Consider the following 24,091-nt stretch of genomic DNA (forward strand, 5'->3'; position numbering starts at 1 on the left):
ATGTCTTTTTTCGGCCTTACTAACTATGTTACTATGTTACTATGTAATTGAGATCAGCTGTTCAATCGTATATGAGACATTTAGGTGCGGGCCGTGCTATCTCCTCCTTGCCTTTGATTGGGATCCTCAATTCTCAGGGTCCTCAAGGACTCATCTCCTCCCTATATACTTATCTGCTATCTTCGGGAGCTACATCTATTCTTGATTCTGTTAAGGGAAAATGGGGGGGACTCCTCTCCAATATACAGGACGAGGATTGGGATGATGTCCTTGAATCTTCAATTAATGTATCTCCATCAGTTAACAACAGGATGACCCAACTATACATAATACACCAAACATATCTAACTCCGATTCGGCTTCATAAAATGGGCCGATTCCAAACGTCAGAGTGTCCGCGATGTCATTCGTCAGACGCAGATTTTATCCATATGATATGGAGTTGTCCGGTCACTTCTCACTATTGGAAAGAGGTAACATCCTTGCTAACACTGTTGTTGTCATTCCCTATTCCCCCTGATCCACTACTTTGTATATTTGGAGTGTGGGAGGAGGAGACTTGGGATCATTATACTGTGATCCTCTTGCGAGAGACCCTTTTTATGGCAAGGAAAGCACTGGCGCTGCGATGGATGGGTAACCTATGCCCCTCTCGGAGAACTTGGATTGACCTCGTGAACTCAATTATCCCGTATGAACGTACACTATACCAGAACAGGGGGTGTCCGGGAAAATTCGAAAAAATCTGGGGTAGATGGAATTCATCCCATCTTACTCTATAGCCATTGTATGACTGGTTTTGGTACTGGGTGGGGATGCCACATGGGCAGAGGACAAGTGGTAATTGCGGCGTATTAGTAGTTAAAGTAAGGTTAAATACAATTCAAATGTCACTTCTCTACATGTTACAAGCAACTTAACTCCTTTACTTTACAGTTTTGAGAGTACATTGTTATGCATGAGACAGTACTCTGTAATATACTTGTTGATACATACTTTCATTGTACTGTTTATTAAGTTTAAATTTTTTTGAAACAAATGTTTATGTAACATGATCCATTTTGTTAATAATAAACGAATTTAAAAAAAAAAAATAATAGAAATAATCTACAAGCTACAATATGCAAGTCATTTACAGACTAGTCCTACCTTCACTTTGCTTCTTTTTAGAAAGCAAGACACTAGTGGGCTTCTCTTGGCCTTTTCGGGCAGAATATCGTACTGGTTCAGGAGTTGGGCTATGGGACTGAAGCCTATCCCGACTATGGGGAAGCACTTCTTTTTCACTCCTGTAATCGAGTTGAGATCTTCGGTTACCACCTCGATCTGGACTATAATCTCCACTGTAGCTCCGTTCAAAGGACTCATCCCTGTCCACACTTTTTCCTCGATCTCTCCTATATTTCCGTTCTTCACTCAAATCTTGGTCAATGCTTCTGCCTTGGCTTCTCTCTCTCTTGTATTCTCGGTCATCATCTAGGTTTCGTTCTTTACTCCTTCCACGATCGTGACCTGGGTCTCGGTCATATGAGCGACCTCTTTCTTGCTCCTTGCTATAGCCTCTGTCCGGACTAGAATCTCTACTGCGTCGACCAATGCCACTCTGCAAGCTTTCACTGTAACCGCTGTATGCACTTCTGTTATCAAGATGTCCATCATCATCCATGATATCAAATACCCTAGAGTCAACTTCAGGAGATGGAGTTTGCCTTAGTGCTGATACCTGCACTTTACGAGGTCTTTTCACCACCTTTTTCCACAACAGAAAAAAAAAAAGGGGGAAAATATAGAGTGAAAAATTTTAATTCATCACACATCTCATTGAAAGCAATACTGGAGACAGGGACTGATGTGCTGGTTAAGATTTCCTTTACTGTGCAGTGGAGTGTGCTATATAAATGACCAAAACACATTAAAGGGGGATTCCCGGAATTACAACATCTCCTATCCATACGACAGTGAAAAACGCTGGGAGTCTCATCACGTATGGGACGCTGGGAGCCTGAACGCGTATAGATCGCTGGGAGCCTGAACGCGTATAGATCGCTGGGAGCCTGAACGCGTATAGATCGCTGGGAGCCTGAACGCGTATAGATCGCTGGGAGCCTGAACGCGTATAGATCGCTGGGAGCCTGAACGCGTATAGATCGCTGGGAGCCTGAACGCGTATAGATCGCTGGGAGCCTGAACGCGTATAGATCGCTGGGAGCCTGAACGCGTATAGATCGCTGGGAGCCTGAACGCGTATAGATCGCTGGGAGCATGAACGCGTATAGATCGCTGGGAGCCTGAACGCGTATAGATCGCTGGGAGCATGAACGCGTATAGATCGCTGGGAGCATGAACGCGTATAGATCGCTGGGAGCCTGAACGCGTATAGATCGCTGGGAGCCTGAACGCGTATAGATCGCTGGGAGCATGAACGCGTATAGATCGCTGGGAGCATGAACGCATATAGATCGCTGGGAGCCTGAACGCGTATAGATCGCTGGGAGCCTGAACGCGTATAGATCGCTGGGAGCCTGAACACGTATAGATCGCTGGGAGCCTGATCGCGCACAGATCGCTGGGAGCCTGAACGTCCCCAGATCGCTGTGAGCCTGAACGCGTATAGATCGCTGGGAGCCTGAACGCGTATAGATCGCTGGGAGCCTGAACGCGTATAGATCGCTGGGAGCCTGAACGCGTATAGATCGCTGGGAGCCTGAACGCGTATAGATCGCTGGGAGCCTGAACGCGTATAGATCGCTGGGAGCATGAACGCGTATAGATCGCTGGGAGCATGAACGCGTATAGATCGCTGGGAGCCTGAACGCGTATAGATCGCTGGGAGCCTGAACGCGTATAGATCGCTGGGAGCATGAACGCGTATAGATCGCTGGGAGCATGAACGCGTATAGATCGCTGGGAGCATGAACGCATATAGATCGCTGGGAGCCTGAACGCGTATAGATCGCTGGGAGCCTGAACGCGTATAGATCGCTGGGAGCCTGAACACGTATAGATCGCTGGGAGCCTGATCGCGCACAGATCGCTGGGAGCCTGAACGTCCCCAGATCGCTGTGAGCCTGATCGCGCATGGATCGCTGGGAGCCCAATTAGTGGGACCCCATTGATCAAGAGACTGAGGCAAAAGTGAGACTAGGCAGCAGCTGGACTTCTGGAAATCAGCAGTTTTTCATCTATCCTTGGATTGCAGATAATTTTCTATTCAGGGAAAGACCCTTTAAAAATAAATAAATAAATAAATAAATAAATAATCGAGCTGTTTTCTCCTGACTTCTATCATTAACAGGGGTTCTTCGATTATTAGTAGTTAGAATGTGACTAATGAAGATTCCTCAGCTGTATAGACAAAAACCCAATCCCCATCTTAGAGCTAGGCTAGTTACCAACCTTTCAGAGGACGACATAGGACAAACACTGCTTAACAACCTAAGCCTTTTCAAAGTGATCTTTAACAACCCACAAAAGAGAGGTCCCTTTGTTATTCTTGAGAAACAAGCCTCAAAGACAGGATTTCATTTTCTGATCATTCAAAAGTTCACTTTGAAAGTCTAGAGCAGGATTTTTTTTTTTAGCAGTGCCCCCTCCCCCCACCCCCCCCAAAAAAAAAAACTTCAGTTAAAATACTTTGATTAAAAACTAAATGTCTTAAATGTTGTGGTGAATTTTAATTTGATTATAAAACAAACTTCTTAGGCCACGTTCACATTGGCGTTCCGCCAATGTGCGTCGCTGTTGCGTCGGCGACGCGCCCCTATGTTTAACATAGGGGACGCGTGCGTTTTTTGGGTGGCGTTTTTCGACACTTGCGTCGTTTCTGACGCTAGCGTCGGACGCAAGAAAATGCAACAAGTTGCATTTTCTGTGCGTCCGATTTTGGTCAAAAAACGACGCACGCGTCGCAAAACGCGCGCGTTTTTGCGCGCGTTTTTCCGTGCGTCGCGTGGCCGGCGCAGGGCGGCGCAACGCTAGTGTGAACGTAGCCTTAGAAGAAATTTCTGAAATCCACTGTATCTTATAGGAAGAAAGGGAAAACTGAACCAGGGCAAACCTATTTTTGGATTTGAAGGGCATTTTCAGCATCACTAGATTGATGGCTTATCTCTGAGATAGGACATCAATATCAGATCAGTACCCACGCCGATCTGCTGCTTGTAAAGACAGATGTTTGAGTATTTACTGTACATTGCTCCTTCTTAGCAGCCATGCTGAGAATTGCAGCATTGTAACATTCACAAGATTCATGGTCAATGCTGCAATACCCTGCACTAGATACTCACTGATGTGCAGTTGATGGACTATCATAAGGATATGCCATCAATATTGCCGTTCCTGAAAATAAGTAATTTTTATAACTGAAGTATTTCAAAAGCCATGCTGATTTAAATGACACAAGCCTTGAGCCCAGTGATTGTCTGCAGCGTTCACATGTACTTCAGTAGTGATGTCACTGCTGTGCCTGCTTGCAAAGACCTGTCGCTGGCGTAGTTGAGGAACAGCAGAGATTATTACCTTCACCCAGCACAATGCAGGGAGTATAAAAATATTATTCCTTTTAAAAGTATACCATATTCTTTTTCTCTATCAGTTTTAAACTGAGTAGGTTGTATCTTTGGCAAGAAATAATAATCTGTAATTTTATATAGCGCTAACATATTCTGCAGCGCTTTACAGACATTATTATCGCTGTCCCCAAAGGGGCTCACAATCTAAATTCCCTATAAGTAGGTCTTTGGAGTGGCATGGCAGTCCATCACAGAACTGTAAGGAGCCAATTAGGTCATAGAACTAACCCCTGCCTATTATCTGACGTCCTAGTTTCTGGAGTTCATACTGGCCAATGCATCTAGGGGTTAATCAGCAGGTATCCGTTATTTCTGACCTCGAACATTACAACACAAGTCTGGCTGTCAATCGCCAGGCTGCAGTAATGACCACATGGGCACAGCTTCTAAGCGTGAATGGTCATGGTGTCATAGTAGTATGGGCACGGGGACATTTACCTACTATTACGTCAAGGGGAAAGCGGTCAAATAGAAATTAATCTAGCCTTGTAATCTTACAATCACAGCAGTTTTTCCACACTTCCGTAACTGTTGCACTGCAAATGAATGCAAAACGTTATCCATAGATGTTCCATTAACCATGACCACACGATCATTTTCTCTGCAAAACAAAAGCAGAAAGATCATTCCTTAGAGGTATAGCATACGGCAAACAATGTACACCCGACACAAAAGCTGCATACCGGAGAATTATTTAGCACATAATATTTTAGCATATGGAATAACAAAACATTGTAGACGTCCCCTAACTTGGCAGGCGATCTGGTCTGTATTTCCTCTAGGAGTAAATGTTGGGAAAAGTGGTATCCACATTGAAAAATGCAATCAGAGCTGAGCATAGCTTTATGGAACTAACTGGTGGCAGGCCGTCATCATTGATATCTAGACTGTACCTCATGCCATGTTTGTACTGATTGTGTAGTAGTATAGAATTGTATTTATGGGGTTATATTAACCCCTTTACCCCCAAGGGTGGTTTGCACGTTAATGACCAGGCCAATTTTTACAATTCTGACCACTGTCCCTTTATGAGGTTATAACTCCGAAACGCTTCAACGGATCCTGGTGATTCTGACATTGTTTTCTCGTGACATATTGTACTTCATGATAGTGGTAAAATTTCTTTGATAGTACCTGCGTTTATTTGTGAAAAAAACGGAAATTTGGCGAAAATTTTGAAAATTTCGCAATTTTCAAACTTTGAATTTTTATGCAATTAAATCACAGAGATATGTCACACAAAATACTTAATAAGTAACATTTCCCACATGTCTCCTTTACATCAGCATAATTTTGGAACCAATTTTTTTTTTTGTTAGGGAGTTATAAGGGTTAAAAGTTGACCAGCAATTTCTCATTTTTACAACACCATTTTTTTTTAGGGACCACGTCTCATTTGAAGTCATTTTGAGGTGTCTATATGATAGAAAATGCCCAAGTGTGACACCATTCTAAAAACTGCACCCCTCAAGGTGCTCAAAACCACATTCAAGAAGTTTATTAACCCTTCAGGTGTTTAATAGGAATTTTTGGAATGTTTAAATAAAAATGAACATTTAACTTTTTTACACAAAAAATTTACTTCAGCTCCAATTTGTTTTATTTTACCAAGGGTAACAGGAGAAATTGGACCCAAAAAGTTGTTGTCCAATTTGTCCTGAGTACGCTGATACCCCATATGTGGCAGTAAACCACTGTTTGGGCGCATGGGAGAGCTCGGAAGGGAAGGAGCGCAGTTTGACTTTTCAATGCAAAATTGACAGAAATTGAGATGGGACGCCATGTTGCGTTTGGAGAGCCACTGATGTGCCTAAACATTGCAACCCCCCACAAGTGACACCATTTCGGAAAGTAGACCCCCTAAGGAACTTATCTAGAGGTGTGGTGAGCACTTTGACCCACCAAGTGCTTCACAGAAGTTTATAATGCAGAACCGTAAAAATAAAAAATCATATTTTTTCACAAAAATTATATTTTTGCCCCCAATTTTTTATTTTACCAAGGGTAAGAGAAGAAATTGGACCTCAAAAGTTGTTGTCCAATTTGTCCTGAGTACGCTGATACCCCATATGTGGGGGGGAACCACCGTTTGGGCGCATGGGAGGGTTCGGAAGGGAAGGAGCGCCATTTGGAATGCAGACTTAGATGGAATGGTCTGCAGGCGTCACATTGCGTTTGCAGAGCCCCTAATGTACCTAAACAGTAGAAACCCCCCACAAGTGACACCATTTTGGAAAGTAGACCCCCTAAGGAACTCATCTTGATGTGTTGTGAGAGCCTTGAACCCCCAAGTATTTCACTACAGTTTATAACGCAGAGCCATGCAAATAAAAAATATTTTTTTTTCCACAAAAATTATATTTTAGCCCCCAGTTTTGTATTTTTTCAAGGTTAGCAGGAGAAATTGGACCCTAAATGTTGTTGTCCAATTTGTTTTGAGTACGCTGATACCCGATATGTGGGGGGGAACCACCGTTTGGGCGCATGGGAGGGCTCGGAAGGGAAGGAGCATCATTTGGAATGCAGACTTAGATGGAATGGTCTGCAGGCGTCACATTGCGTTTGCAGAGCCCCTAATGTACCTAAACAGTAGAAACCCCCCACAAGTGACCCCATATTGGAAACTAGACCCCTCAATGAACTTATCTAGATGTGTTGTGAGAACTTTTAACCCCCAAGTGTTTCACTACAGTTTATAACGCAGAGCCGTGAAAATAAAAAATCTTTTTGTTTTCCCACAAAAATTATTTTTTAGCCCCCAGTTTTGTATTTTCCCAAGGGTAACAGGAGAAATTGGTCCACAAAAGTTGTTGTCCAATTTGTCCTGAGTACGCTGATACCCCATATGTTGGGGTAAACCCCTGTTTGGGCACACAGGAGAGCTCGGAAGGGAAGGAGCACTGTTTTACTTTTTCAACGCAGAATTGGCTGGAATTGAGATCGGACACCATGTCGTGTTTGGAGAGCCCCTGATGTGCCGAAACAGTGGAAACCCCCCAATTATAACTGAAACCCTAATGTAAACACACCCCTAACCCTAATTCCAACGGTAACCCTAACCACACCTCTAACCCTGACACACCCCTAACCCTAATCCCAACCCTATTCCCAACTGTAAATGTAATCTAAACCCTAACCCTAACTGTAGCCCCAACCCTAACTGTAGCCCCAACCCTAACCCTAGCCCTAACCCTAACCCTAGCCCTAACCCTAGCCCTAACCCTAGCCCTAACCCTAACCCTAACCCTAGCCCTAACCCTAGCCCTAACCCTAGCCCTAACCCTAGCCCTAACCCTAGCCCTAACCCTAACCCTAATCCTAGCCCTAACCCTAGCCCTAATGGGAAAATGGAAATAAATACATTTTTTTTTATTTTTCCCTAACTAAGGGGGTGATGAAGGGGGGTTTGATTTACTTTTATAGCGAGTTTTTTAGCGGATTTTTATGATTGGCAGCCGTCACACACTGAAAGACCCTTTTTATTGCAAAAAATATTTTTTGCAATACCACATTTTGAGAGCTATAATTTTTCCATATTTTGGTCCACAGAGTCATGTGAGGTCTTGTTTTTTGCGGGACGAGTTGACGATTTTATTGAAAACATTTTTGGGCACGTGACATTTTTTTATCGCTTTTTATTCCGATTTTTGTGAGGAAGAATGACCAAAAGCCAGCTATTCATGAATTTCTATTGGGGGAGGCGTTTATACCGTTCCGCGTTTGGTAAAATTGATAAATCAGTTTTATTCTTCGGGTCAGTACGATTACAGCGATACCTCATTTATATCATTTTTTTATGGTTTGGTGCTTTTATACGATAAAAACTATTTTACAGAAAAAATAATTATTTTTGCATCGCTTTATTCTCAGGACTATAACTTTTTTATTTTTTTGCTGATGCTGTATGGCGGCTCTTTTTTTGCGGGACAATATGACGCTTTCAGCGGTACCATGGTTATTTATATCTGTCCTTTTGATCGAGTGTTATTCCACTTTTTGTTCGGCGGTATGATAATAAAGCGTTGTTTTTTGCCTCTTTTTTTTTTTTTTCTTACGGTGTTTACTGAAGGGGTTAACTAGTGGGACAGTTTTATAGGTCGGGTCGTTACGGACGCGGCGATACTAAATATGTGTACTTTTATTGGTTTTTTTTTTTTTATTTAGATGAAGAAATGTATTTATGGGAATAATTTTTTTTTTTTTTCATTATTTTGGAATATTTTTTTTTATTTTTTTTACACATTTGGAAAATTTTTTTTTTACTTTTTTACTTTGTCCCAGGGGGGGACATCACAGATCAGTGATCTGACAGTTTGCACAGCACTCTGTCAGATCACTGATCTGACATGCAGCGCTGCAGGCTTCACAGTGCCTGCTCTGAGCAGGCTCTGTGAAGCCACCTCCCTCCCTGCAGGACCCGGATCCGCGGCCATCTTGGATACGGGGCTCGAGCAGGGAGGGAGGTGAGGAGACCCTCGCAGCAACGCGATCACATCGCGTTGCTGCGGGGGGGCTCAGGGAAGCCCGCAGGGAGCCCCCTCCCTGCGCGGTGCTTCCCTGCACCGCCGGCACATCGCGATCATCTTTGATCGCGGTGTGCCAGGGGTTAATGTGCCGGGGGCGGTCCGTGACCGCTCCTGGCACATAGTGCCGGATGTCAGCTGCGATAAGCAGCTGACACCCGGCCGCGATCGGCCGCGCTCCCCCCGTGAGCGCGGCCGATCGGCTATGACGTACTATCCCGTCCAGGGTCAGATAAGCCCAGGGCACCTCGACGGGATAGTACGTCTAAGGTCACAGAGGGGTTAAAAAAAAAAAAAAAAAAGTAATATTTGAATACTGTATTCTATCAGGTCAAAAAAAGGTAGCATGCCAGACTTTTCTGCCCTACAAAAGAAACGAACCCCCCCAATAAAACAGTATCAAGACAAAACCATGGCAACATAATGCTTTAGTTTGCTGCCAATACAAGGAAACAAAAATAAAATCAGCATCATGCCCTCTTCAGAGGTGTTTGACAGATGCCCAACAATGTCATTAGTCAGGCATAGACTATAATCGCACTCATTTAATGAATAAGTTCTAAAAACATATTGAAAAGCTTGTGATGTATCAATTAAATGAATACTATATAGTCTATCGGTGAGAGATGACACTTAGGATGCCTGTGATGGATGCTTTACAGTGGAATCACTAACCAATAGGTTAAAAAAAATATTAGTATCAATGTATTCACTCCTACTATATTTCAAAGGATGAAACATACAGACACACACACACACAAAAAAAAAAAAAAAGAAGTTTAGTCCCGTTTCATCAAAGCGCTTAGGCCAGAAAAGTGGTGTTAAACAGGTTGAAAAGTTGTCACATTTTTGGTAATGTAGTAATGTTTCATGCCACTTTTGGACAACTCTGCCAAAATGGGCAGAGCTGGGGAGGGGTTGAGCTGGGGCATGGCTACATCCACTAGTCAAATTCATCAAAAGTGGGAGAGTTTCTTAGGCTTCTTTAACACTTGCGTCGGTACGGGGCCGTCGCAATGCGTCGGCCCGACGTACCAACGCGCGTTGTGAAAACTATGCACGACGTGGGCAGCGGATGCAGTTTTTCTACGCATACGCTGCCCATTCTAAAGTCCGGGGAGGAGGGGGCGGAGTTCCGGCCACGCATGCGCGGTAGAAAATGGCAGACGCGATGTACGAAAAAAATGTTACATTGAATGTTTTTCGTGCCGATGGTCCGCCAAATACCGACGTATCCAGTGCACGACGGACGCGACATGTGGCCATCCATCACTAATACAAGTCTATGGGAAAATGCAGGATCCTGCATTCTCGAAAAGCGATGGATTGTGATGGATTAAAAAAAAAAAAACGCAAGTGTGAAAGTAGCCTTACACCAGAAATGTTAAACCAGTCAGAAGTCACACATGCTAAGTGTAGGACAAAAATGTGATATGAATAAGGACATAAATGTACGGAAATTGGGGTGTGAATCAAGAGACTTACAAGTGTGAAATTGTTGGCTACTTAATGTCAACATGTTCAGTTGTGTACTGCTTATTAAAACAAGGTGTGTACACTCAAATTGGCAATGTCAAGCAAAAATAAAGAAGATTGAAAGCGCGCAACACAAATTATGTTCTTATGGGATTATGAAAGCAGCAAAAATAAAATTTATAAAAGACTCAAATCAAAAGAAAAAACAAACAATAATCGGTAAACAATTTTATTTTAGTTGGTTTACTTTCATACTGCAGTACTTACTGTAAGAAGCCATCAGCAGGACCACCAGGAAGAACATCAGAGATGGCGATGGATGGTTCCCCGTTATCAAAATGTGGATTATCTTTTCCTCCAGACACTGCTATGCCAAAACCTTTTTTGCTATCCTGTAAAGCACAAATTTACATTACTTGAATTGTTGGGTTCTGAGAGCACTTATGTGAATAAGTAAGAAAACAAAAGATATAACAGGCGAGTTAAAGGGAGCTGAAACAAACATTCTGCAGTTACTTTATGTGATTATAGACTTCCGGATCATGTGTGATGTGCACAGTGTCACAATTCCACTGTATTCCCGATGCATGTGGAATTACTTCATAAAACAGAATTGAAAGCAGCAGCATGCTCTGCTCACCAGGACCCAGGGGCAGGGGTGGGTTGCGGTGCACATCTTGGCGAATTGAGCTTTCGTGGCGATATACGGCCGTCAGAACAGCCGCGCAGCGCCAATTGAGCTCCCTCCGACTATGACATGCTGGTGTCAGGCCACAGCACCTCGCCGGCTTTGGAGGGACACTAAATGTAACGAGGGTGCAGTGGGGGAGTGCAAATTATTACTTGACTGGGGGTGGGGAATAGAGATGGGCGGACACATGGATGTTCGGGTCTGGCCGAACAGTTAGAAAAAGTTCGGGCTCTGGTACCAGAACAGGACCCGATCCCAAACACTTGAATGGGGGGCCAGAGCATCCAGTGTTTGCTGCGCTGTAATGTGCAAGACAGTGTGGCAAACACCACTTCTGATCGGCGGTGACATCATCCCCACAGGTCAGAGAGCCGCGGTTCCCACGCTGTCAGAAGACAGCATGAGCGCTCAGCTGTGATCAGAGTATAAAGTTTACCTCCGGTCACTGGTATCAGCTGATGGGACTACGGATCCCAGCATCTGACACCTACAGCTGCTAACAACAGCAAGAGCAGGAGTGGCGGATGGGAGTATTCAGCAGCAGCTCCTGCACTATAAATACATAAAAAAAAAAAAATTTTAAAAAGCGTGGGTTCCCCTGTATTTTTGTTAACCAGCCAGGCAAAACTCACAACTGGTGGCTGCAATCCTCAGCTGTCAGCCAGGCTAGCTATGAAGAATAGAGGGGTCCTCATGCAGAATTTTTTAATTATTTAACCCCTTTCTACCATTGGACGTACTATACCGTCCATGTGGGGTGGGCCCTACTTCCCAAGAACAGAATAGTACGTCCAGAGCGATCAGAGCTGACTATCGCAGCTGACATCCGGCACTATGTGCCAGGAGCGGTCACAGACCGCCCCCGACACACTGTGATCAAATATGATCACAGTGTTCCGGCGGTATAGGGAAGCATCGCGCAGGGAGGGGGCTCCCTGCGTGCTTCTCTGAGACCCTCGGAGCAATGCGATGTGATCGCGTTGCTGCGAGGGTCTCTTACCTCCCTGCAGACCCGAATCCAGGTCAGAGCAGGCACCGGGAAGCCTCCCTGCTGTGCATGTCAGATCCCTGTCAGATAAAAAAGTTATAGTCCTCAGAAAAAAGCGATGCAAAAATAATTCTTTTCTATAAAATAGTTTTGATTATATAAAAGCGCCAAAACATAAAAAAATGATATAAATGAGGTATCGTTGTAATCGTACTGACCCGAAGAATAAAACTGCTTTATCCATTTTACCAGACGCGGAACGGTATAAATGCCTCCCCCAAAAGAAATTCATGAATAGCTGGCTTTTGGTCATTCTGCCTCTCAAAAATCGGAATAATTAGCGATCAAAAAATGTCACGCGCCCGAAAATGTTACCAATAAAAACGTCAACTCGTCTCGCAAAAAACGAGACCTCACATGACTCAAATATGGAAAAATTATAGCTCTCAAAATGTGGAGACGCAAAAAAATATTTTTTGCAATAAAAAGCGTCTTTTAGTGTGTGACTACACCTAGGGCTACAGCTAGGGCTAGGGTTGGGGCTAAAGTTAGGGTTAGGGGTGTGTCAGGGTTAGGGGTGTGGTTAGGGCTACCGTTGAGATTAGGGTTATGGGTGTGTTTGGATTAGGGTTTCATTTAGAATTGGGGGGTTTCCACTGTTTAGGCACATCAGGGGCTCTCCAAACGCGACATGGCGTCCAATCTCAACTCCAGCCAATTCTGCGTTGACAAAGTAAAACAGTGCTCCTTCCCTTCCGAGCTCTCCCTTGCGCCCAAACAGTGGTTTACCCCCACATATGGGGTATCAGCGTACTCAGGACAAATTGTACAACAAGTTTTGGGGTCCAATTTCTTCTTACCCTTGGGAGAATAAAAAATTGGGCAAAAAGATCATTTTTGTGAAAAAATATGATTTTTTTTTTTTTACGGCTCTGCATTATAATCTTCTGTGAAGCCCTTGGTGGGTCAAAGTGCTCACCACACATCTAGATAAGTTCCTTAAGGGGTGTACTTTCCATAATGCTGTCACATGTGGGGGGTTTCAATGTTTAGGCACATCAGGAGCTCTCCAAACTCAACATGGCGTCCCATCTCAATTCCAGCCAATTTGGCATTGAAAAACTCTGCCATGCGCCCAAACAGTGGTTTACCCCCACATATGGGGTATCGGCGTACTCAGGACAAATTGTACAACAACTTTTGGGGTCCATTTTCTCCTGTTAGCCTTGGTAAAATAAAACAAATTGGAGCTAAAGTAAATTTTTTGTGAAAAAGTTAAATATTCATTTTTATTTAAACATTCCAAAAATTCCTGTGAAACCCCTGAAGGGTTAATAAACTTCTTGAATGTGGTTTTGAGCACCTTGAGGGGTGCAGTTTTTAGAATGGTGTCACACTTGGGTATTTTCTATCATATCGACCCCTAAAAATGACTTCAAATGAGATGTGGTCCCTAAAAAAAATGGTGTTATAAAAATGAGAAATTGCTGGTCAACTTTTAACCCTAATAACTCCCTAACAAAAAAAAAATGTTGGTTCCAAAATTGTGCTGATGTAAAGTAGACATGTAGGAAATGTTACTTATTAAGTATTTTGCGTGACAGGTCTCTGTGATTTAATTGCATAAAAATTCAAAGTTGGAAAATTGCGAAATTTTCAATATTTTCGCCAAATTTCCGTTTTTTTCATAAATAAACGCAGGTACTATCAAAGAAATTTTACTACTATCATGAAGTACAATATGTCACGAGAAAATGTCAGAATCACCGGGATCCGTTGAAGCATTCCAGAGTTATAACCTCAAAGGGACAGTAGTCAGAATTGTAAAAATTGGCCCTGTCATTAACCCCTTCATGACCCAGCCTATTTTGACCTTAATGACCTGGCCGTTTTTTGCAATTCTGACCAGTGTCCCTTTATGAGGTAATAACTCAGGAACGCTTCAACGGATCCTAGCGGTTCTGAGATTGTTTTTTCGTGACATATTGGGCTTCATGTTAGTGGTAAATTTAGGTCAATAAATTCTGCGTTTATTTGTGATAAAAACGGAAATTTGGCGAAAATTTTGAAAATTTCGCAATTTTCACATTTTGAATTTTTATTCTGTTAAACCAGAGAGTTATGTGACACAAAATAGTTAATAAATAACATTTCCCACATGTCTACTTTACACCAGCACAATTTTGGAAACAACATTTTTTTTTGCTAGGAAGTTATAAGAGTTAAAATTTGACCAGCGATTTCTCATTTTTACAACGAAATTTACAAAACCATTTTTTTTAGGGACCACCTCACATTTGAAGTCAGTTTGAGGGGTCTATATGGATGAAAATACCCAAAAGTGACACCATTCTAAAAAATGCACCCCTCAAGGTGCTCAAAACCACATTCAAGAAGTTTTTTAACCCTTCAGGTGCTTCACAGCAGCAGAAGCAACATGGAAGGAAAAAATGAACATTTAACTTTTTAGTCACAAAAATTATCTTTTAGCAACATTTTTTTTATTTTCCCAATGGTACAAGGAGAAACTGAACCACGAAAGTTGTTGTCCAATTTGTCCTGAGTACGCTGATACCTCATATGTGGGGGTAAACCACTGTTTGGGCGCACGGCAGGGCTTGGAAGGGAAGGAGCGCCATTTGACTTTTTGAATGAAAAATTGGCTCCACTCTTTAGCGGACACCATGTCACGTTTGGAGAGCCCCCGTGTGCCTAAAAATTGGAGCTCCCCCACACGTGACCCCATTTTGGAAACTAGACGCCCCAAGGAACTTATCTAGATGCATAGTGAGAACTTTGAACCCCCGGGGGCTTCACAAATTGATCCGTAAAAATGAAAAAGTACTTTTTTTTCACAAAAAAATTCTTTTAGCCTCAATTTTTTTCATTTTCACATGGGCAACAGGATAAAATGGATCCTAAAATTTGTTGGGCAATTTCTCATGAGTACACCGATACCTCACATGTGGAGGTAAACCACTGTTTGGGCACATGGTAAGGTTCGGAAGGGAAGGAGCGCCATTTGACTCTTTGAATGAAAAATTATCTCCATCGTTAGCGGACACCATGTCGTGTTTGGAGAGCCCCCGTGTGCCTAAACATTGGAGCTCCCCCACAAATGACCCCATTTTGGAAACTAGACCCCCCAAGGAACTTATCTAGATGCATATTGAGCACTTTAAACCCTCAGGTGCTTCACAAATTGATCTGTAAAAATGAAAAAGTACTTTTTTTTTCACAAAAAAATTCTTTTCGCCTCAGTTTTTCATTTTCACATGGGCAATAGGATAAAATGAATCCTAAAATTTGTTGGGCAATTTCTCCCGAGTACGCCGATACCTCATATGTGGGGGTAAACCACTGTTTGGGCACACGGCAGGGCTCGGAAGGGAAGGCGCGCCATTTGACTTTTTGAATGGAAAATTAGCTCCAATTGTTAGCGGACACCATGTCGCGTTTAGAGAGCCCCTGTGTGCCTATGCATTGGAGCTCCCCCACAAGTGACCCCATTTTGGAAACTAGACCCCCCAAGGAACTTATCTAGATGCATATTGAGCACTTTAAACCCCCAGGTGCTTCACAGAAGTTTATAATGCAGAGCCATGAAAATAAAAAATAATTTTTCTTTCCTCAAAAATGATTTTTAGCCTGGAATTTCCTATTTTGCCAAGGGTAATAGGAGAAATTGGACCGCAAATGTTGTTGTCCAGTTTGTCCTGAGTACGCTGATACCCCATATGTGGGGGTAAACCACTGTTTGGGCGCACGGCAGGGCTCGGAAGGGAAGGCACGCCAATTGGCTTTTTAAATGGAAAATTAGCTCCAATCATTAGCGGACACCATGTCACGTTTGGAGAGCCCCTGTGTGCCTAAACATTGGAGATCCCCCACATATGACCCCATTTTGGAAACTAGACCCCCAAAGGAACTAATCTAGATGTGTGGTGAGGACTTTGAACTTCCAAGTGCTTCACAGAAGTTTATAACGCAGAGCCATGAAAATAAAATAAAAATTTTATTTTCTCTAAAATGATTTTTTAGCCTGCAATTTATTATTTTCCCAAGGGTAACAGGAGAAATTTGACCCCAAAAGTTGTTGTACAGTTTCTCCTGAGTACGCTGATACCCCATATGTGGGGGTAAACCACAGTTTGGGCACATGTCGGGGCTCGGAAGTCAAGTAGTGACATTTTGAAATGCAGACTTTGATGGAATGCTCTGCGGGCGTTACGTTGCGTTTGCAGAGCCCCTGATGTGGCTAAACAGTAGAAACCCCCCACAAGTGACCCCATTTTAGAAACTAGACCCCGAAAGGAACTTATCTAGATGTGAGGTGAGCACTTTGAACCCCCAAGTGCTTCACAGAAGTTTATAACACAGAGCAGTGAAAATAATAAATACGTTTTCTTTCCTCAAAAATAATTTTTTAGCCCAGAATTTTTTATTTTCCCAAGGGTTACAGGAGAAATTGGACCCCAAAAGTTGTTGTCCAGTTTCTCCTGAGTACGCTGATACCCCATATGTGGGGGTAAACCACTGTTTGGGCACACGTCGGGGCTCAGAAGGGAAGTAGTGACTTTTGAAATGCAGACTTTGATGGAATGGTCTGCGGGCGTCACGTTGCGTTTGCAGAGCCCCTGGTGTGCCTAAACAGTAGAAACCCCCCACAAGTGACCCCATTTTGGAAACTAGACCCCCCAAGGAACTTATCTAGATATGTGGTGAGCACTTTGAACCCCCAAGTGCTTCACAGACGTTTACAACGCAGAGCCGTGAAAATAAAAAATCATTTTTCTTTCCTCAAAAATGATGTTTTAGCAAGCAATTTTTTATTTTCTCAAGGGTAACAGGAGAAATTGGACCCCAGTAATTGTTGCCCAGTTTGTCCTGAGTACGCTGATACCCCATATGTGGGGGTAAACCACTGTTTGGGCGCACGTCGGGGCTCGGAAGTCAAGTAGTGACGTTTTGAAATGCAGACTTTGATGGAATGGTCTGCGGGCGTCACGTTGCGTTTGCAGAGCCCCTGGTGTGCCTAAACAGTAGAAACCCCCCACAAGTGACCCCATTTTGGAAACTAGACCCCCCAAGGAACTTATCTAGATATGTGGTGAGCACTTTGAACCCCCAAGTGCTTCACAGACGTTTACAACGCAGAGCCGTGAAAATAAAAAATCATTTTACTTTCCTCAAAAATGATGTTTTAGCAAGCAATTTTTTATTTTCTCAAGGGTAACAGGAGAAATTGGACCCCAGTAATTGTTGCCCAGTTTGTCCTGAGTACACTGATACCCCATATGTGGGGGTAAACCACTGTTTGGGCACACGTCGGGGCTCGGAAGGGAAGGAGCACCATTTGACTTTTTGAATAAAAGATTGGCTGGAATCAATGGTGGCGCCATGTTGCGTTTGGAGACCCCCTGATGTGCCTAAACAGTGGAAACCCCTCAATTCTTACGCCAACACACCCCTAACCCTTATCCCAACTGTAGCCGTAACCCTAACCACAACCCTAACCGCAACACACCCCTAACCACAACCCTAACCCCAACACACCCCTAACCCTAACCACAACCCTAATTCCAACCCAACCCTAACCCTAAGGCTATGTACCCACGTTGCGGATTCGTGTGAGATTTTTCCGCACCATTTTTGAAAAATCCGCGGGTAAAAGGCACTGCGTTTTACCTGCGGATTTCACCTGCGGATTCCACCTGCGGATTCCTATTGAGGAATAGGTGTAAAACGCTGCGGAATCCGCACAAAGAATTGACATGCTGCGGAAAATACAACGCAGCGTTTCCGTGCGGTATTTTCCGCACCATGGGCACAGCGGATTTGGTTTTCCATAGGTTTACATGGTACTGTAAACCTGATGGAACACTGCTGCGGATCCGCAGCGGCCAATCCGCTGCGGATCCGCAGCCAAATCCGCACCGTGTGCACATAGCCTAATTCTAAAGGTATGTGCACACGCTTTGGAAAACGCTGCGGATCCGCAGCAGTTTCCCATGAGTGTACAGTTCAATGTAAACCTATGGGAAACAAAAATCGCTGTACACATGCTGCGGAAAAACTGCACGGAAACGCAGCGGTTTACATTCCGCAGCATGTCACTTCTTTCTGCGGATTCCACAGCGGTTTTACAACTGCTCCAATAGAAAATCGCAGTTGTAAAACCGCAGTGAAATGCGCAGAAAAACCGCGGTAAATCTGCCATAAATCCGCAGCGGTTTAGCACTGCGGATTTATCAAATCCGCTGCAGAAAAATCCGCAGAGGACCAGAATACGTGTGCACATACCGAAACCCTAACCCTACCCCTACCCCTAACCCTACCCCTAACCCTAACCCTACCCCTACCCCTACCCCTACCCCTACCCCTACCCCTAACCCTACCCCTAACCCTACCCCTACCCCTACCCCTAACCCTACCCCTAACCCTAACCCTACCCCTACCCCTAACCCTAGTTCTAACTCCAACCTTAGTGAAAAAAAAAAAAAATTCTTTATTTTATTATTGTCCCTATCTATGGGGGACAAATGGGGGGGGTCATTTACTGTTTTTTTATTTTGACCACTGTGATAGATTATATCACAGTGATCAAAATTCACATTGGAACGAATCTGCCGGCCGGCAGATTCGGCGGGCGCACTGCGCATGCGCCCGCCATTTTGGAACATGGCGGCGCTCGGGGAAGAAGACTGACGGACCCCGCCAGGATCGGTAAGTATAAGGGGGGGAGATCAGGGCACAGGGGGGGGAGATCAGGGCACGGGGGGGCGTCGGAGCACGGGGGGGGAGGGATCGGAGCATGGGGGAGAGTGATCGGTGTGCGGGCGGGTGGATCGGTGTGCAGGGGGGGGGGATCGGTGTGCAGGGGGGGTGGTTCGGAGCACGGGGGGGGATCGGAGTGCGGGGGGGTTTGATTGGAGCACGGGGGGGTGTGATTGGAGCACGGGGGAGCGGACAGGAGGACGGGGGAGCGGAGCACAGGACGGAGGGGAGCGGACCACAGATCGGGGGGCTGGGGGGGCGATCGGAGGGGTGGGGTGGGGGCACATTAGTATTTCCAGCCATGGCCGATGATATTGCAGCATCGGCCATGGCTGGATTGTAATATTTCACCATTTTTTTAGGTGAAATATTACAAATCGCTCTGATTGGCAGTTTCACTTTCAACAGCCAATCAGAGCGATCGTAGCCACGAGGGGGTGAAGCCACCCCCCCTGGGCTAAACTACCACTCCCCCTGTCCCTGCAGATCGGGTGAAATGGGAGTTAACCCTTTCACCCGATCTGCAGGGACGCGATCTTTCTGTGACACAGCATATGCGTCACAGGTCGGATTGGCACCGACTTTCATGACGCATACGCTGTGTCACAGGTCGGGAAGGGGTTAACGTGCAAACCACCCTCGGGGGTAAAGGGGTTACATTTTTTTTTTTTTTTTTTTTTTTTTTTAAATGGCATAGGGTCCCCCCATTTTCTGACAACCAACCTTGCTAAAGCAGCTAGCTGGAGGCTGGTAAGGGGCCATGGATACTGCCCCCTAGTATAAAAATAGCAGCCCGCAGCTTACCAGAAAAGGAACATCTATTAGATGCGCCAATTCTGGCACTTTGCTCGGCCCTTCGTTCCGGACATGGCGATACCAAATTTGTGTATTTTACTGTTTTAATTTTTTTTATTTACATAAATACATTTTTATTGGAAATATCTTTTGCTTATTTTGTTCTTTATTTGGAGATTTTCTTTAAAAAAAATTTTTAGGGTAAGTTCACACAGGACATTTTTGCTGCGTATTTTTGCTGCTTTTTTTATGCTAATTTTCAGCTGCTTTTTACAGTACCAGCAAAGCCTATGCAACTTCAGATATCTCATGCACACACATTGGTTTTTGTGTGATCAGTATTTTGTGCTTTGCTGCCTTTTGACAGAGCATGTCACTTCTTTGAACATTTTTGCTGCGTTTTTTCACCCATTGAATTGAATGGGTGTTGAAAAAAGCGCAGTAAAAACAATGGTATCATTATTTGCTGCGTTTTTGCTGCTGAAAATCCAAGGACAGTCTGGACAAAGAAAAGAAAAAAAAAAAACAACGCACCTTAAACCTGCGTTTTTGACGCAGCTTCTTTCCTGCCAAGATGATCAGGTTTTGCTGCAGAAAAAAAATATGCAGCAAGAACATCTTGTGTGAACTTACCCTTACACTTTTACATTTTTGTTTTACCTTTTAACATTGTCCCAGGATGGAACATCACTGTATAGTAACAGGTTGCTGATCTAATTCTCTACAATGCTTCTGCACTGCAGAGTATCACATAAGCATCTGACAGGCAGGGAAGGAGGCGTCTCAGGTCCTGCTCTGAGCAGGCACTGACACGCCACCTTCCCTGAAGGACCCAGTGGCTGGGGATCTCCATGGAGACCATCAAGACTACGCGATCTCATCATCATCATCATGCCGGCGCGATGCTCCTCTATGTCGCTATCACTACTGACAGTGGCATCAGAGGGATGGACCTGAGACGCCTCCTTCCCTACCTGTCAGACGCTTATGTGAGGCCGCGCTGTACCTGTTCTGCTATTTGCAGGAACGCAGCTCCCACAGAGCAGTATATGTGGTAAAGAGAATCTGTTAGCAGGTTTTTGCTATGTAATCTGAAATCAGCAGGAGATAGAGGCTGAAATGCAGAAATCAAAGATGGGTCACTTGTCAAAGTGCGTGCTCTTTACTAACTGAAGGATTTATCACTAAGATTAACATTGCCAGATTACATTAGTACGGCAACGCCCATTCCCATAACGAGCAGCTCACTGACTATAGTCTTTGTATAGGGTGGGCCTGACGTGGGCGGGGGAAGCTTTCTCCACTCTGCTTTATTCTAAAACCTCCGATTGTGTCAGAACTGCTGCACCCAGTAATCTAAGGGTATGTTCCCACGGTCAGTATTGGCAGCGCTTTGGATGCAGTACATGTCCGCTCCGTCCAAAGCGCTGCCAGCTTTTGTACGGGTGCTTCATTGCGCACGTGTTCAATCACCGCATCCTATACATTGGACGGATGATATTTAGCTTGTGGAGATGGAGCGTCTCCAAAAGATAAATAGACATGCTGCCGTCTAGAAAGACACGCCACATGTGCGTATACACGGGTGAGCCGGAGGCGTCCCTGCCCACATAAAATCCCATCCACTACGCTGTAACATCTAGCCGCTGCGGATGTACACAGCGTCCAGTCCGCAGCATTTACTGACCATAGAAACATAGCCGAAGTGATGACAGATTCCCTTTAAGCAAGCTGTTATTCAAGGACTAGGATATTCCAGCAAGGACCATACATCATGGCTAAACCCTTTGGTGTTGCATAGTTGGTAGATTATTAAACAAAATTATTAAACAAAATTATTACAGGCGAAATACCATTTACTGATGTAGCATTCTCTATTTCCATAGAGCCACATTATGGGATGAAAAAAAACATCTTTACATAAAAGTGGAGTACATAAAGTGGCCTGTGCTCAGTTACCGTATATCAATATAAAAGAAAAAAAAACAGCTTGTGACCAATGGGAGGCAGAAGATGCGTTATGGGAAAAAGAAAAAAAGATTAAAAAAATATATATACACATAGAAAAAGAGACATACAAATGCCTAATGATAATGAAGGTTGGCCCTGTTTGCCATGCAGTTACGGTATATACAAATTCATGCTAAACTCATGTTATAACAACCCCACTTGGATCCAACTAAAGGCTCAGAAAATGACCCATGCATACTTTATGGTTTACTAGTCGAGAAGCTCCCTAGTTGAATCTGCAACTTACTGAACATTTCACTAGCCCAGGAAAAAATACCGTAATTGGCCTCTAAATATTAAGAGCAGGCAATGGACATTTTGGAATGCTCTACAGAACAGACTTTTAGGTACCTACCTTTTGCAAGGTCACAGTGAATTGCTCCCATATGAGCTCTTCCATGCTGGAAGCCTAGATCAAAGCAGAAAGTAAACAATTATTAGGGCTAATTTTATCTGTGTACACAAATAGTAATATTACATGGTAATGGGCTATTACGGGCTGGAGGATTTGGGATTTACTGAAAAGAACAGTTGTTCAGAGGCAAAATGCAGTGCATACGAAACCAGAAGCTAAACAGGTCATTCATACTGTAAGCATCACTGATAAACATGGGCCCTACCTGTAACCCCATTGTCGTCCATCCTATACAAGAGCATATTGCAGGTATAGCGTAAAAGTAAACAGGGGTTATTGTTGACCTGTACATTTTTTCAACAATTAGAGAAACGTGATTTGTAAGGGGATTCTCCATTTTTTTGTTATTAATATTATTATTATTACTACTACTATATGATTGAAGACATAGAAAATAACAGAGCAATACGCACTCTCCCCAGAGCCAGCGCTACCGCTCTGCCACAGCTTTGTTGACAGGTTGCAGGACTGATATCACAACTACAAGCACACTTGATTGGTGCAACTAATCACTGAGCTCCGAAGCTCTGCCGATGTAAATGGCATACGCTTTAAGCCCAGTGATTGGCTATCAATAGCTACAACACCGGCACCGTGCTATTCTGGCACTGTCATTGCTGCCATTGGGCTGACTATTGAACTGAAAAAAAGCTGATCAGTCTGGGTATGCAACTTGATTCATGCATGGCTCAGACGGAAATACCCATGAAAAAGGGGAATTCATATGTGTAGCTACTCTGTTCCCTTAACGCCCAATTCCCTTCTACATGAGTAACGGCAACAGCTCGGTTGCCTCCTAATCATGTCCACCTTTAGCCAATGCAAAGACAGACATTTCCATCCTAGGCATGAAAGGCAAAATGGGAAGACACCATTAAAGCACCACTCCAGCAGGTTTTTTGTTTGTTTGTTTTTCATTTCAGTGCTGGAGTGGTGCTACTAATCTCCATTCCCTAGTATTGTACTCATCAGCCAAAGTCTTCAACTGTTCCTAAAGCTGCTCCGGTCCCACACCACTGTCTTGTCACCGCCATTACTGACCAGAAGTCAGAGGTAACAGCCACTAGTTCTCAATGCACTGTATTATTCGGACTATAAGATGCATAGGACCATAAGACGCACCCCAAATTTAGATGAGAAAAATAGGGAAAAAAATTTCAATGTGAAAATAGGGGTCTGTCTTATAGTTCAAACTTAGCTTACTGGGTGGGGGATGGGGGTGGCGGTGGAGCAGAGGTCACAGGGGGCAGTGTCGCCGCTGCAAGAAGACAAGCCAAGATCCGAATCGGTGTATGCCCTGCCTCCGATGGCCATTTTCCTGAAGCCCACCACCAGGAGATGAATGGCTCATGAGCCACCCCACCAGGACATGCTCTCCACCCAACCCAGGAATGGCAGCATTGTCCTACTTCTGCAGCCAACGATTCCCTGCAGCAGCGGCCCCACTCCACCGCTCCCCCATCCCAAAAGCTACAATTGGACTAGAACACACCCCCATTTTCCGCCCAAATTGGGGGGGAGGGGGGCAAATTTGGGGAAGTGCATCTTATAGTACAAAAAAACAAAAACAAAAGGTTTATCTACAAGAGCCTCGTTCTGGCTTTCAATACTTGCATTGAATTTTTACTTCCGAATCAACCAGCAAACACAGGAATGATCTGGCATGTCAGAAACAGCTGGAGACCGCTCGGAACGGCAGAGAAAAGATGAAGACGGCGGATGGCAAGTATAAGATTAGGGCCAAGGAACTTGGCGACACCACTCGACCACTGCGACTTTAAAATAAAAAAAAAGCTGGAGTGGTGTTTAACCTTGCAATTAGTAATTGTAGATCTTCTTGGCAAA

At 44.1% G+C, this 24,091-nt stretch overlaps 1 protein-coding gene across 3 annotated transcripts in view; it reads right to left on the reverse strand.

The window, feature by feature from the left end:
- TJP2 (tight junction protein 2) overlaps window positions 1-24,091 on the reverse strand; it is a 180,351-nt gene that overhangs the window by 62,411 nt on the left and 93,849 nt on the right. For all 3 annotated transcript variants that reach the window (XM_069763654.1, XM_069763665.1, XM_069763643.1), the window contains 4 exons: window positions 22,187-22,240; window positions 10,838-10,962; window positions 5,070-5,172; window positions 1,150-1,750 (listed from right to left, as the gene is read on the reverse strand). In XM_069763654.1, coding sequence (XP_069619755.1) covers window positions 1,150-1,750; window positions 5,070-5,172; window positions 10,838-10,962; window positions 22,187-22,231 — 874 coding nt within the window. In that variant the 5' untranslated portion in view covers window positions 22,232-22,240. The remainder of the gene's footprint in view (window positions 1-1,149; window positions 1,751-5,069; window positions 5,173-10,837; window positions 10,963-22,186; window positions 22,241-24,091) is intronic.

Source organism: Ranitomeya imitator, chromosome 1 (genome assembly GCF_032444005.1).
Source record: "Ranitomeya imitator isolate aRanImi1 chromosome 1, aRanImi1.pri, whole genome shotgun sequence".
In the NCBI taxonomy this organism is placed as follows: Eukaryota; Metazoa; Chordata; class Amphibia; order Anura; family Dendrobatidae; genus Ranitomeya; species Ranitomeya imitator.